Raw genomic sequence first — 14,397 nt, forward strand, 5'->3', positions numbered from 1 at the left:
AGAAAAGGAGAAGGTTTGGGCGCTCACCCTTGATCCATTTGAGAAGAGTCTGGTGAGAGGTCCCAACATGTCCAGATGAATAGCATATAGCTGTTGAATCCTTAAATAGCCCAGAGGATGTGTCTATGGCTGACAAGGGCTCTCATGGTCTCCTCTTTGTTTCTTTCTCCACAGAGACTTCAGAGGACTTAGGCAAAGGCCTGCTACTGCCTTCTGAGAACATAGGGGAGCGTGGGGCAGAACCAAAGCCTGCTCCGCCTGACCAGACCTCTGCCAGGGATGATGCTGGATTTCTGTGCTGGAAGAAGGGCTGCAGCCAGGTGTTCAAAAGCTCCACTGCCCTGCAAGCGCATTTCAATGAGGTCCACACTAAGCGGCCCCAGTTGCCTGTCTCTGACCGTCACGTTTACAAATACCGCTGCAACCAATGCAGCCTGGCCTTCAAAACAATCGAGAAGCTCCAGCTGCACTCCCAGTACCATGTCATCCGGGCAGCTACTATGTGTTGCCTTTGCCAACGCAGCTTCCGCACTTTTCAAGCCCTCAAGAAGCACCTGGAGACAAGTCACCTGGAACTGAGTGAAGCTGACATCCAGCAACTGTACGGTGGGCTTCTGGTCAACGGGGACCTCCTGGCCATGGGTGACCCTTCTCTGGCTGAAGACCACACTGTCATAGTAGAGGAAGACAAAGAGGAGGAGAGTGACCTAGAGGACAAGCAGAGTCCCACAGGAAGTGACTCTGGGTCTGTACAGGAAGACTCTGGCTCAGAACCAAAACGAGCTCTCCCCTTCCGAAAGGGCCCAAACTTCACCATGGAGAAGTTCCTGGACCCATCCCGCCCATACAAGTGCACAGTTTGCAAAGAATCCTTCACACAGAAAAACATCCTTTTGGTCCACTACAATTCAGTCTCTCACCTGCACAAGCTGAAACGAGCCCTCCAAGAGTCCACCTCTGGCCAGCCGGAGCCCACCAGCAGCCCCGACAACAAGCCCTTCAAGTGCAGCACTTGCAGCGTGGCCTATAGCCAGAGCTCCACCTTAGAGATCCACATGCGGTCCGTCCTACATCAGACCAAGGCACGAGCTGCCAAACTGGAGGCTGCAGGGGGTAGCAGTGGCAGCAGCAACAGCAATGGAGCTGCTGGTGGCAGTTGTGGCAGCAGCAGCAGCGTCTCTCTGGGCTCTTCCACACCCAGCCCTATCAGCACAACCACCACCACCTCCTTTGCCATGACAAACACAAGCACTGCCAGCACAGCTCCCGTCTCTAGTCTGCTCAGCCAGGTCTCTTGCGAGAGCACTGGGATCCCTTCTCTCAGCAACCCCATCAGTACCAGCTCCACCCTGGCAGCTGCTGCAAGCCCCTCTGAGCCCAAAGAGGTGAACCGTAAGAAACTGGCTGACATGATTGCTTCACGGCAGCAGCAACAGCAACAGCAGCATCAAGCGCACACCTTGGCACAGGCACAGGCGCAAGTACAGGCGCAGCTCCAGCAAGAGCTCCAGCAACAAGCTGCTCTCATCCAGTCACAGCTCTTCAACCCTGCTCTCCTGCCCCACTTCCCGATGACCACAGAGACCCTCCTCCAGCTCCAGCAGCAGCAGCACCTTCTCTTCCCCTTCTACATTCCCAGTGCCGAGTTCCAGCTGAACCCCGAAGTGAGTTTGCCTGTCACCAGCAGCACGCTGACATTGACTGGGACCGGACCTAGCCTTCTGGACGACTTGAAGGTGCAGCTCCCCCAGCCAGGCCACCCACCACTCCTGCAGCAGCCGCCACAGCAGCAGCTGCCTCAAGGTCAGCTGTCACAGCCGCCTCATTGTGTTCTCCTCCAGCAGAGCCAACACTCAGAGAAGAAGAGCAAGGCTTTTGGGAAGGAGAAGGAAGTCCAAAGGGAACAGGAGAGCTTTGAAAAGGGGGATGGCACCTCCATCTCTAAAGAGCACCTGCCTGACACCCTGAAGTCCAAAGACAAGCCAGAGTCAGCAGGGACAGGATCGGGCCCTGGAGAACCTTCTATGTTTCCTCCTCGTATCGCATCAGATGCACGTGGGAATGCCACAAAAGCCTTGCTGGAAAACTTTGGTTTTGAGTTGGTCATTCAATACAATGAGAACAAGCAGAAGGTGCAGAAGAAGGCTGGGAAGACAGAGCAGGGTGACAACTTGGAAAAGTTGGAATGTGAGTCATGTGGGAAATTCTTCTCCAACGTCCTCATCCTGAAGAGCCACCAAGAACATGTCCACCAGCATTACTTCCCCTTCAAGCAGCTGGAAAAGTTTGCCAAGCAGTACCGTGAACACTACGACAAGCTGTACCCACTGCGGCCTCAAACTCCAGAGCCGCCCCCTCCCCCGCCGCCCCCGCCCCCTCCACCTCTTCCTCCTCCTCTGCCTGCTCCACCTCCACAGCAGCCTTCTACACCTACCATTCCTGCTTCGGCTCCATCCATTACATCTCCCACCATTACACCAGCCCAGCCATCGCTGCCCCTCACTCAACTTTCCATGCCTATGGAGCTGCCCATCTTCTCTCCCCTGATGATGCAGACCATGCCTTTGCAAACCTTGCCTGCCCAGTTGCCGCCGCAGCTTGGCCCCGTGGATGCTTTGCCTGCAGACCTGGCCCAGCTGTACCAACACCAGCTCAACCCAGGCCTTCTGCAGCAGCAGCAGCAGAACAAGAGGCCACGCACGCGGATCACAGATGACCAGCTCCGGGTCTTGAGGCAATATTTTGATATCAACAATTCCCCAAGCGAGGAGCAGATCAAGGAGATGGCAGACAAGTCTGGACTGCCACAGAAGGTGATCAAGCACTGGTTTCGGAACACACTCTTCAAAGAGCGCCAGCGCAACAAGGACTCCCCATACAACTTCAGCAATCCTCCAATTACCAGCCTGGAGGACCTGAAGGTAGATTCTCGACCACCCTCTCCAGAGCCTCAAAAGCATGAGTACTGGGGAAGCAAGAGGTCTTCCAGGACTCGCTTTACTGACTACCAACTCCGAGTGCTGCAGGATTTCTTTGATGCCAATGCTTACCCCAAGGATGATGAATTCGAGCAGCTCTCGAATTTGCTCAACCTTCCAACCCGTGTGATAGTGGTATGGTTTCAGAATGCTCGCCAGAAGGCCAGGAAAAACTATGAGAATCAGGGGGAAGGGAAGGATGGAGAGCGACGGGAGCTGACAAATGACAGGTACATCCGGACAAGCAACTTGAATTACCAGTGCAAGAAGTGCAGCCTTGTCTTCCAGCGCATCTTTGACCTGATCAAACATCAGAAAAAGCTGTGCTACAAGGATGAGGATGAAGACGGGCAGGATGACAGTCAGAACGAGGATTCCATGGATGCAGCAGAGCTGCTGACCCCAACCAGTTCCTCCTGCAGCACCCCAATGCCTTCCCAGGCCTACAGCACCCCCACGTCTTCTGCAAACACGGCCTGCTCTTCCTCAGCTTTCCTACCACAGCTCACTGCTGAAGCAGACGATGACTTCTCCATCTATAGTTCTAAAGCAGAAGCTACAGACGAAAAACCAAAGCAACCTGAACCTCCAAGTACGCAGCAAAACCAAACTCCAGAGAAGCAAATGCAACCAAAGCAGGAGGTGCAGCAGCAGCAGCAGGACCCAGGCGAGCCAAAGGCCAGTTCAGCACACCCAAAGGCCTCCCCACCCACCCCACAGCAATCAGTCCAGCCTCCTCCACAGTCTGTGCTGCCACAGTCCAGTCCTAGCCCCTCACAACTCTCTCACCTACACCTCAAGCCCCTTCACACATCCACCCCTCAACAGCTGGCCAACATGCCTCCTCAGCTCATCCCCTACCAATGTGACCAGTGCAAACTGGCATTTCCCTCCTTTGAGCATTGGCAAGAGCATCAGCAGCTCCACTTCTTGAGTGCCCAGAACCAGTTTATCCACCCCCAGTTTCTGGACAGGACTTTGGATATGCCTTTCATGCTCTTTGACCCCAGCAACCCCCTCCTGGCCAGTCAGCTGCTGTCTGGGACGCTCCCCCAGCTGCCCATGAGCTCAGCCACTTCACCCTCCACACCAACATCCACCATGAGCACACTGAAGAGAAAGTTGGAGGAGAAAGCCAGTGCAAGTCCTGGCGAGAATGACAGCAGCACTGGCGGCGAGGAGCCCCAGAGGGACAAGCGTCTCCGAACAACCATCACCCCAGAACAGCTGGAAATTCTCTACCAGAAATACTTACTTGATTCCAACCCTACCAGAAAGATGCTTGACCACATTGCCCATGAGGTAGGCTTGAAAAAACGTGTGGTGCAGGTTTGGTTCCAGAACACTCGGGCCCGGGAGCGCAAGGGGCAGTTCCGGGCAGTGGGGCCTGCCCAGGCCCACAGGCGGTGCCCTTTTTGCCGGGCCCTCTTCAAAGCCAAAACAGCCCTGGAAGCACACATCCGATCGCGGCACTGGCATGAAGCCAAGCGGGCAGGGTACAACTTGACCTTGTCAGCCATGCTTTTAGATTGTGATGGAGGGCTCCAGATGAAGGGAGACCTCTTTGATGGAGCAAGCTTTGCTCACCTGCCACTCACCAGCAGTGATAGCCAGGGCATTCCGCTCTCCCCAGTGAGCAAGTCTCTGGAGCTCTCTCCTCGAACTCTGCTGAGCCCCTCCTCCATTAAAGTAGAGGGGATAGAGGATTTTGAGAGCCCCTCTATGTCCTCTGTCAATCTGAGCTTTGACCACACCAAGCTGGACAACGATGACTGCTCCTCTGTCAACACAGCCATCACAGACACCACCACGGGGGATGAAGGCAATGCAGACAATGACAGTGCCACGGGGATCACCACTGAAGCCAAATGCACCTCAGGGCCAGGTGAGGGCCTGACCAAGGCTGCCATGATAGCAATGTCAGAGTATGAAGACAGACTGTCTTCTGGCCTTGTCAGCCCAGCTCCCAGTTACTACAGCAAAGAGTATGACAATGAAGGTACTGTGGACTACAGTGAGACCTCCAGCCTGGCAGACCCTTGCTCACCCAGCCCTGGCACAAGTGGCTCAGCGGGCAAGTCTGGAGATAGCGGGGATCGGCCAGGACAGAAGCGCTTCCGGACACAAATGACGAACCTCCAGCTGAAGGTCCTAAAGTCCTGCTTTAATGACTACAGGACTCCAACCATGCTGGAATGTGAGGTCCTGGGCAACGATATTGGGCTGCCAAAGAGAGTTGTTCAGGTCTGGTTCCAGAATGCTCGGGCCAAGGAGAAAAAGGCCAAGCTCAGTATGGCCAAGCATTTTGGCATTAACCAAGCAAGTTATGAGGGACCCAAAACAGAGTGCACTTTGTGTGGTGTCAAGTACAGTGCCCGCTTGTCTGTACGTGACCATATCTTCTCTCAGCAGCACATTTCCAAAGTGAAGGACACCATCGGAAGCCAGCTGGACAAAGAGAAGGAGTACTTTGACCCAGCGACTGTCCGTCAGTTGATGGCGCAGCAGGAGCTGGACCGGATCAAGAAGGCCAATGAAGTTCTCGGCCTGGCTGCTCAGCAGCAAGGCATGTTTGACAGCCCCCCTCTGCAGGCTTTGAACCTTCCTGCCACCTACCCAGCAGCACTTCAGGGCATCCCTCCTGTCCTCTTGCCGGGCCTCAACAGCCCATCCTTGCCTGGCTTCACTCCCTCAAACACAGGTGAGTTTCCACTACATCCCCCCCCCAGCTTCTTTGGTACGTGTCCTGGGGAGGAGAATTTTGATGCACTGTGAGCCTCACAGGGTCCCTGGAGGAATTTCTGGGTTGCTACAAGCAAAAATGGCCTTCCTCAGATCTACTTTCTGACTGACCTCGTGCACAAGTGCTCAGCATGCAATGACAAGGTTCCTGTTTCAGGTGGATGGTTCTTGGTTGCTTGAGAACCAGTCACCACTGTCATCAGGGGTCGAGGAAGCAATATAGGCTCATTTCTCCCTCCAAGTCCCAAGGCCAATTCTATTTTGTTTTTGTTTTTATTCTTATTCTGCTCTTGGACCCTGCTGGTAGCCCAGAACTCTGACAACGTAACGTAAGCATTAACAATAAAGTTTATAGTTAAACCCAACAGCAAGAAATACAATTCACAACACCAATTTGATTAAGTTCAAAATGTCATTTAATCATCTGGAGGCCGCTCCTCATGCAGTAACTACAGAGGGGAGAAAAAGGGCTAGAGCTTCCAGTTAACAGAAAAAAATGGCACACGGCCTTCCTGTGACAACCCTTCATGTCCCTCCTGCAGAGCAAGAACTGGCCTCAAGCAGGTGGCTTCTCAGTCCTTGGCTCCATGCCTTGAGCACCTTGACCCTTGCTCATTTGTTGGCTTTCATGCAGGCATTTCCAAGGCCCCTGTTTGGCCTCTCCTGTTTAGTGGGTGCTTCTCTTACCACAGTGGGATGTTAATCATCATGATTTCTCACAACCAACTTTTCTGCAACCTGAATTTGTTTGTTCATTTTCTAAACTACTTTACATCACATTTGCTCCCAGTGTGGTTTACAAATAGAATGCCTGAGTGTTAAAAGTATGAAATATAATACAAAATTGAAATCCCAGCAATATCATACAGCAGATGGGCATCATGCAGTTTCAGCTGGTCCATACTGAACCACCCCCAAGGCCTGGATGAAGAAGTACATCTTCAGCTGGTGCTGATGAACCAGATAGGGCCTCAGGGGGAAGGGGACTCCATAGCCAGGGTGCCACTGCAGAGAAGTCCTACCATGAATCACTGAATCGTGGGCTGCTTAGCAACAGGACTGCCAACAGGGCCTCCCTTGCAGGCTGGTATAAGGACAGATGCTCCTTCTAGCATTGAAGTCTCAATTCATTTAGAGCTTTATAAATTAACTTGGACACCTTGAATTGGGCTTTGTAACCTACAGGTGACTAGCGCAGATCCTTGCAGAACTGATGCTCTGTAGTTGCAATTAATTCTACCACTTAACACTGAAGTGCCACTTTTTGCACTACAGGGGCAATTCAGACTTTCAGGGTCTGCCTGGGACTCTCCCATCAGAAGGCAGACAAAGGGGATTGTTTTTGTGAAAGCACCTCAACGTTGAATTCTCTTCCTGCAAAGCTAGCGTGCCAAAGGCGAGGCTGTGCTGGAATTCAGCTTCCTGGTGTGCTGGACTGCATATAAAGCTGCTTTGTGCACTCAGGCCATTGGTCCATCTAGTCCCCTGCTTTTATCTCTGGCTGCTATGTCGAAAGCAGACATAGAGGCCTTTCCCAGACATATTAGCTGAGATAACCACCAACTTGGATGGCTTTAAAAAGAGAATTAGACACATTAATACAGGAGGAGGATAAAGTTATCAATGAACACTACCCTACCAACCAACCTTCCTGAGGAGCTCTCTTGGGAGTCCCTCAGAATTGCTGGACACACCCACCCACACCCTAAATGTGTGTGTGTGTGTGTGTACACACACACACACACACACACACATATACATATAGTTCGCATTTTTAATACGGAGACAAAAAACACATTCCACATCCTCTTTCCTCCACTCCCCCAATTGTACAGCTTTCATACCAATCCCTACATACAACTAAATATCTGGTGACTCCCCTTCCACCCTTTTCCTGGTTTCTTTATTAAATCACGTATTCCAAATTTTTCTTCCTCTTTTAAATTCTATTAACTCCTATTCTGCTGGATTTACTCAAGACCTGCTAAGTTAGTTATTTGTTTATACTGGTCCTTATATTCTTTATCCTCCTTTTCTCTTACCCTATTCGATATGCCTGCCAATTCAGCATATTCAGGCATTTTAAACTGCCACTCTTCCTTGGTGGGTACCGTACCCATTTTCTACTTTTGTGCCAATAAGATTCTGGCCACAGGGGTGGCATATAATATTTGTTGTTGTTGTTGTTGTTGTTGTTGTTGTTGTTGTTGTTTTTTAGGGGCTTCTGTTGTTACCATTCCCAAAAGGAATGTCTCGAGCTTTTTTGGGAAGGTTCTTTACAATATCTTTTTTAATTCATTGTAAATTACTTCCCAGAATTTATTGATTACTCTACAGGACTACCACATGTGGAAAAAGAATCCTTCTACTTCATTGTATTTCCAACATTTACCGTTTTCTTTTTTAAACATTTCCGCTAGTTTGGCAGGTGTTAAATACCATTTGTGGGTCATTTTCAGCATATTTTCCTTTAATGCGTAACATGCCATAAAATTCATATTTACTGTCTATAAATTCTCCCACAGCTCATAATCAATGTTATAACCCACATCCTGTGCCCACTTAATCATACTTGATTTCACAAATTCTTCTTTTGTATCCTACTCTAGCAGCAGTTTGTACATTTTTCTATAATACTTTCACTTTCATATCTAATAAATCCCTTGTGAATTGGGGATTTTCGTTCTGCAAATCCAGTGTTTTTATCCATCTTAAACAGTTTGTTTATCTGATGTTTCTGTAACCTATCTGTTAGTAATTTTTTTAATTCCTCGGGATTTTTCAACCTTGGTTCCTGTCCAGAAAGATCTAAAATTTCTTTATATGTTAACCATTGTTTGTCCATATTTGTTCTTTTCTTGCAGTGGCTTCAGTCAGGGATATCCATATTGGTGTTTTCTTTTCTAATAGATTTCTGTACTTTTCCCATACTCTGTATGTATATTTTTCTGATCACATGATTTGTAAAGGTTTTATAAATTTTAGCCTTCCCATGCCATAGGCAGGCATGCCACCCAAATTGTATACCATGTCCTTCCAAATTTAAACCTCTGATATTTTCCAACAGTATCCAATCTTTTATCCACCATAAACATGATGCCTCAAAGTAGATTTGGAAGTCTGGCAGAGCGAAGCCTCCGCTTCCGTTCATATCAATCATGACTTTGTGTTTTATTCTGGGCTTTCTTCCCTGCCAGATAAACCTTGATATATTTTTCTGCCACTCTTTGAAGCATCTAGGGTTGTTAATTATTGGGATATTTTGAAATAAGAATAGCATTTTTGAAAGGACATTCATTTTAATAGCCAAAATCCTGCCAGTAACGATATTTTCATTCTTTTCCATATTTCCAAATTTCTCTTTATTTATTTCCAAACCCTTACATAGTTATCTTGGTAAATATTATAGTTGTTTGTTGTTAACCAGATCTCCAAATATTTAAATTTTTTTTTCTCTACTTTTCACCCATACATGATTTCTAGATCGTTTTTTGCTTGGTTGTCCATATTTTTAACCATCGTCTTGGTTTTTCCTTTATTTAATTTGAAACCAGCTAGTTTTCCAAATCTGTCTCTCTCATCTATCACTTCTGGTATGCTCTCACTCGGATGTTGTAAAGTTAATACTAAGTCATATGCAAATACTTTTAACTTATAGTTTTGCTGTCCTACTTTTATTCCTTGTATTCTATCATTTTCCCTTATATTTTACGCCAAAACTTCTAATATTAATATGAATAACAGCGGAGACAATGGGCAGCCCTGCCTCATCCCTTTGTGTATCTTACATTTTTCTGAAATATTATTATTTACTATAATATTTGCTGTTTAGTCTTTATAGATTGATTTTATACCCTTTAGAAAGGTTTTGCCAAATCCCATCTTTTTCTGTAACTTTGTCATAAATAGCCAGGAGACGTTATTGAAAGCCTGCTTTTCATTATGGATTTCTCAGTATTCCAAAACATTTATAATGTTCCTAACATTTTCTTTCATTTGTCTCCCAGGAAGAAAACCCGTCTGGTCTTCATGTATCAAATTTCTTAGAGTCATTTTAAATCTATTTACCAATATCAATGTAAAATGTTTGTAATCATTATTTAATAATTATATCGGTCTATAATCTTTAGGTTCCATTAGGTCTTTACCATATTTTGGTATCAGAGTTATATATGCTTCTTTCCAGGACTATGGTATCTTTCCTGTCTCCGGTACCTTATTCATTTGAGTGGAAGCGTTAGCTCCTCTTGAAATTTCTTATATCCTGCCGACAGACCATCTGGCCCTGGGGATTTTCCTGTCTTAATTTGGCTTAGTACCCTTTGCATTTCCATCACTGATATTGGAGTATTTAAAATATTTGCATTTTCTTCTGATATTTTGTCCAGTTTACATTCTTCCAAATACTTCTCAATCAGTTCTGAGCTTTCTTGTTCTTTCTTATAAAGATCTACGTAGAATTTAACAAATTCGTGTCATCTCTTTTTGATTGGTTGGGGGGGTTCCATTTTTTTAGCAGACCATTGATTATCCTTTTTTCTTTTTCTTTCTTCAGTTGCCAAGCTAATAACTTCCCTGGTTTATTTGCCAATTAAAATCTTTTTTTGTTTTAATACTTTAATTTTCATTTCTGTAATTAATTAGCATAGAGTGTTGTGCTAATATTTTAATTCTTCGTAATAGCTCTTTCTTACCTGTTTTTTTACTAAGCTCTTTCTCTTTCTTTCTTGGATCTTTGCCTCTCTTACTCCTTTTTGATGTGCTTTTTGTTGGATCATGTATCCCCTCATGACCGTCTTACCTGCATCCCACATCACATTCGCATCTACCCCTTTATTAAGATTGAATTCAAAATATTCTTTTAGAATCTTTTCCCCTTTGGTTACAATTTCTGAATTGTTTAATAATTCCTCATTTATTCTCCACCTGTAACCATTTTGTTTCTCCCTTAAAATCTTTACTGATATCAAATTGTGGTCTGAGATCATTCTTGGGTGTATCTCCACCTTTTTCACCCTCCTCCCCAAATCTTTGGAGACCCACACTACAGTGGTACCTCAGGTTAAGATCTTAATTTGTTCTGGAGGTCCGTTCTTAACCTGAAACTGTTCTTAACCTGAGGCACCACTTTAGCTAATGGGGCCTCCTGCTGCTGCTGCTGCTGCACCGCCGCGATGCGATTTCTGTTCTCATTCTGAAGCAAAGTTCTTAACCTGAGGTACTATTTTTGGGTTAGCGGAGTCTGTAACCTGAAGCGTCTGTAACCCGAGGTACCACTGTATATCTGTTCTACTTGATGAATTTTGAAAACTTGAATGAAATGTGTACTCGTGTTCTGCTGGATGTTTAAATCTCCATAAGTCTATTAGGTCCATGTTTTCTATCATACAGTGGTGCCTCGCAAGACGAATGCCTCGCAAGACGAAAAACGCGCAAGACGAAAGAGTTTTCTGTTTTTTGAGTTGTTCCGCAAGACGAATTTCCCTATGGGCTTGCTTCGCAAGACGAAACGTCTTGCGAGTTCTTGCGAGTTTGTTTCCTTTTTCTTAAAGCCGCTAAGCCGTTAATAGCTGCTAAGCCGCTAATAGCCGTGCTTCGCAAGATGAAAAAACCTCAAGACGAAGAGACTCGCGGAACGGATTAATTTCGTCTTGCGAGGCACCACTGTATCAAAAACGGAATTTGGCAGTTTCCCTTCCTTGGATCTTGTTTCCTGATTTGACCTATCATATTCCAGAGATGTGACCCCATTCAGGTCCCCCATTATTATTATTTTTCCATCATATAATTCAAATAGACTTTCCTCTGGTTTTTAAAAAATATATATAGAAGATTCATTTCTGTTCGTTTGGGGCATATATTTCCACAATTATCCAACTTTTCCCTTCCACTTGACCTCCACCACTATTATTCTTTGCCAATGAGCAATGGCCCTTCCCCTAGTTTTACACATGGGGCCCCTTAAACCAAGAGAGCCTTTTGAAGAGGTCTGGATAGCTCTGGACAGTTGGCATTTGGCAATTTGTAGCAGGATAGGTACTTCTGCTTCTAGTCATGGCTGCTGCAGATGCTCTCTTCCTTCTTCCCCGAACTTGCCCAGAAAAGGTGTTCTAGTGGGCCCACCCTTCCCATCATCAGCTTTCCCAGAACACAGCTGGAAATGTCAATAGTTCAAAACCAGACATTGTCATGGGGCATATTCCATCCTTCCCTAAGAGCCCTCCAGAAGCTCTCCCCGTTCCTTCTTCCCACTCCCTTGTACCCACAATGAGCAAGAGGAAAACATCACAATTTATTTATACATTGTGTGTGGACTGGTCCTTTTGACCTACTCACAAAACAGGATATAACTTTGCATACAATTTGCCTGTACTTAAGTGTCATATACAAATTTGTGTCCTCTTTTGCAGGTGAACCACCACCACCCCACAAGTAAATAGGTATGAGTAACAGAAAATCAGCAGATGAGGCTTCTTCCATAATTTGCTTCCTTACTAGAAAAGGCTTGATCTGTTGAATTTCTGCCTACCACACAGCTGTTAAAAGTACATGACCCTGTTGCCAGTACTAAACTATGCAAATAACTCCAGTTTATTGAGCTGTAAACCAGTTATATTCTTGTAGTTTGGGGCAGGGAATCCTCTCCTAGCCAGTGAGCCAGATTCTTATTTCTCCATGCATCAGATTTGACAGGTGGATGGGGCTGCCCACCTGTCCATCACCTGACATCACCGTGACGTCAGGTGACACTGTTTTTTATTTCAGCACTGGCTATTTGAAAACTCTTTTACAAACAGCCACACATTGCTCTTTGAATATACAGAAATCTGAGGTTCAAAGAGCAGTGCTGGGAGGGAGAAACTGTTGCCACTGAATTTGCTGCTAAATTGGAGATCCCTCACACACACGGTAGAAGCCACTTTCCCCTCCTGAAGCATGACACGCTCCCACTGCAGATCAGCTGATGGGTCGTGAGAGTGTACTAGTCTCCAGCAAAGGAAAATTGGGAGCTCACTTTAATCTCCCAGTTGTACCTTCGAATCTCTGCCCGTACCTGCTTCATACCTGATAGCATGTATGGCATCAAGTGCTGGGCAGGTGAGCACTGATTATCATTACCCAAAGCATCCTTGCAGGCCAAGTGGGGAGACTTAGCTGGCCAACATTAGCCCACAGGCTAGAGGTTCCCCACTTTCTGTGGGTTAGGTTGGCAGTACAACATTCAGTGCAAAACTAAGTGTGATATTTCAGATGGCGGAGGGGAGAGGTGGTCAAAATTGGCTGAGGGTTTACAGTGGCATGTTTAGATAGAGTCAATATTAAATTATTTAAAAGCAACAAGTGCATTCTAGGAGCATTTGTTATTATTCATTTATACCTTCTAGTAATTGCAGCAATGTTCAAATGGCTTCTTTTTATTTTTTAACAAAGGGGGCATGAGCCTTGGAAATGAAGCTGCCATTAATTTATATTAGCAGCAACTATCCACCCACGATAATCCCTCTACCCCCCTTCCCCCATCCCATGTTGAACAATGAACTTTACAACCCTACCCCCACAACTGGATTCTCCCCAAAAAATAATCCCAATCCAGCACACAAAGAGACTGTCTAACCCTGAACTACACCATAGGGTTGAGATCTATTTCTCTCTCTCAGCCTCTGCTCTAGCAAAATTAACATAGCAACTCTCAACTACTAATGTAACCCATGCTTTCTTCACCACAATATTAAGATGGATTTTATTTGCACTTGTGTTTGCATTAACCCAGTAATTTTTTAAATGTAAATAAGCAGAAAAGGCAACATTTCTGCATTTAAAAAAAAAGCTGAGTTAGAAAGAGCATGAATTTCTGTCTTTTTGCTCTTTGATGGCCATGCTATTGCCCAATCACAGATGGATTTTTCATTTATTTTCTCTGGACAAGAATCACTTCTCTACTAGGGAAGATGAAAACATAGTTTCAAAATGAACCAAAAAGTCCCTTCCAAATGAACCTGGCAGTCCTTCTCCATTTCCTGAAGCTACAGAAAATCTAGTGTGACACAAGCACCAAAGAAGGCTGAAAAATGACTTCAGAATGATTCAGGAAGTCCCTCCAGAAGGGACTTCCTAGGTCATTTTTAAATTTTATTTTTGGTCTTCTGTTGGGCTTGTATGACTGAAAATCTCTATAGCTCTATACTGTACTGATTTCACTCATTGGCTAAAATCACTGAAAAACAGGAGCAGGTTCATATTTCACAAAATTATTGCTTGAGATGATGCCTCATAATTTTGCTTCATAATGTTCACTCTACATTTTTTATTTTTCTTAATGAATAGAATCATTGAATTACAGAGTTGGAAGGGACCATGAGGGTCATCTAGTGCAGCCCCCTGCAGTGTAGGAATCTTTCACCCAACATGGGGCTCGAACCCATGACCCCGAGATTAATAGTCTCATGCTCTACCGACTGAGCTATCCCAGGAATACTAGTAGTCTGGGACCCCTTGCTGCCTCTGGGCCTGGTATCAGTACAGTGGTGCCTTGCAAGACGAAATTAATTCGTTCCGCAAGTTTTTTCATCTAGCGAATTTTTCGTCTTGCGAATCACGAATTCCCATAGGAATGCATTGAAAATCAATTAATGCGTTCCTATGGTCAAAAAAAGTCCAAACAAAGCCAAATTTGGTA

The 14,397-nt window shown here is 45.8% G+C and overlaps 1 protein-coding gene across 18 annotated transcripts in view; it reads left to right on the plus strand.

Annotated features, from left to right (window-relative positions):
• Positions 1–14,397, plus strand: part of ZFHX3 (zinc finger homeobox 3) — a 350,144-nt gene that overhangs the window by 328,948 nt on the left and 6,799 nt on the right. For all 18 annotated transcript variants that reach the window (XM_081018497.1, XM_081018496.1, XM_081018494.1 and 15 more), the window contains one exon: positions 175–5,679. In XM_081018497.1, the coding sequence (XP_080874623.1) occupies positions 175–5,679 (5,505 nt within the window). The remainder of the gene's footprint in view (positions 1–174; positions 5,680–14,397) is intronic.

Source organism: Podarcis pityusensis, assembly GCF_964106645.2.
Source record: "Podarcis pityusensis genome assembly, chromosome: 8".
NCBI classification, from domain to species: Eukaryota; Metazoa; Chordata; class Lepidosauria; order Squamata; family Lacertidae; genus Podarcis; species Podarcis pityusensis.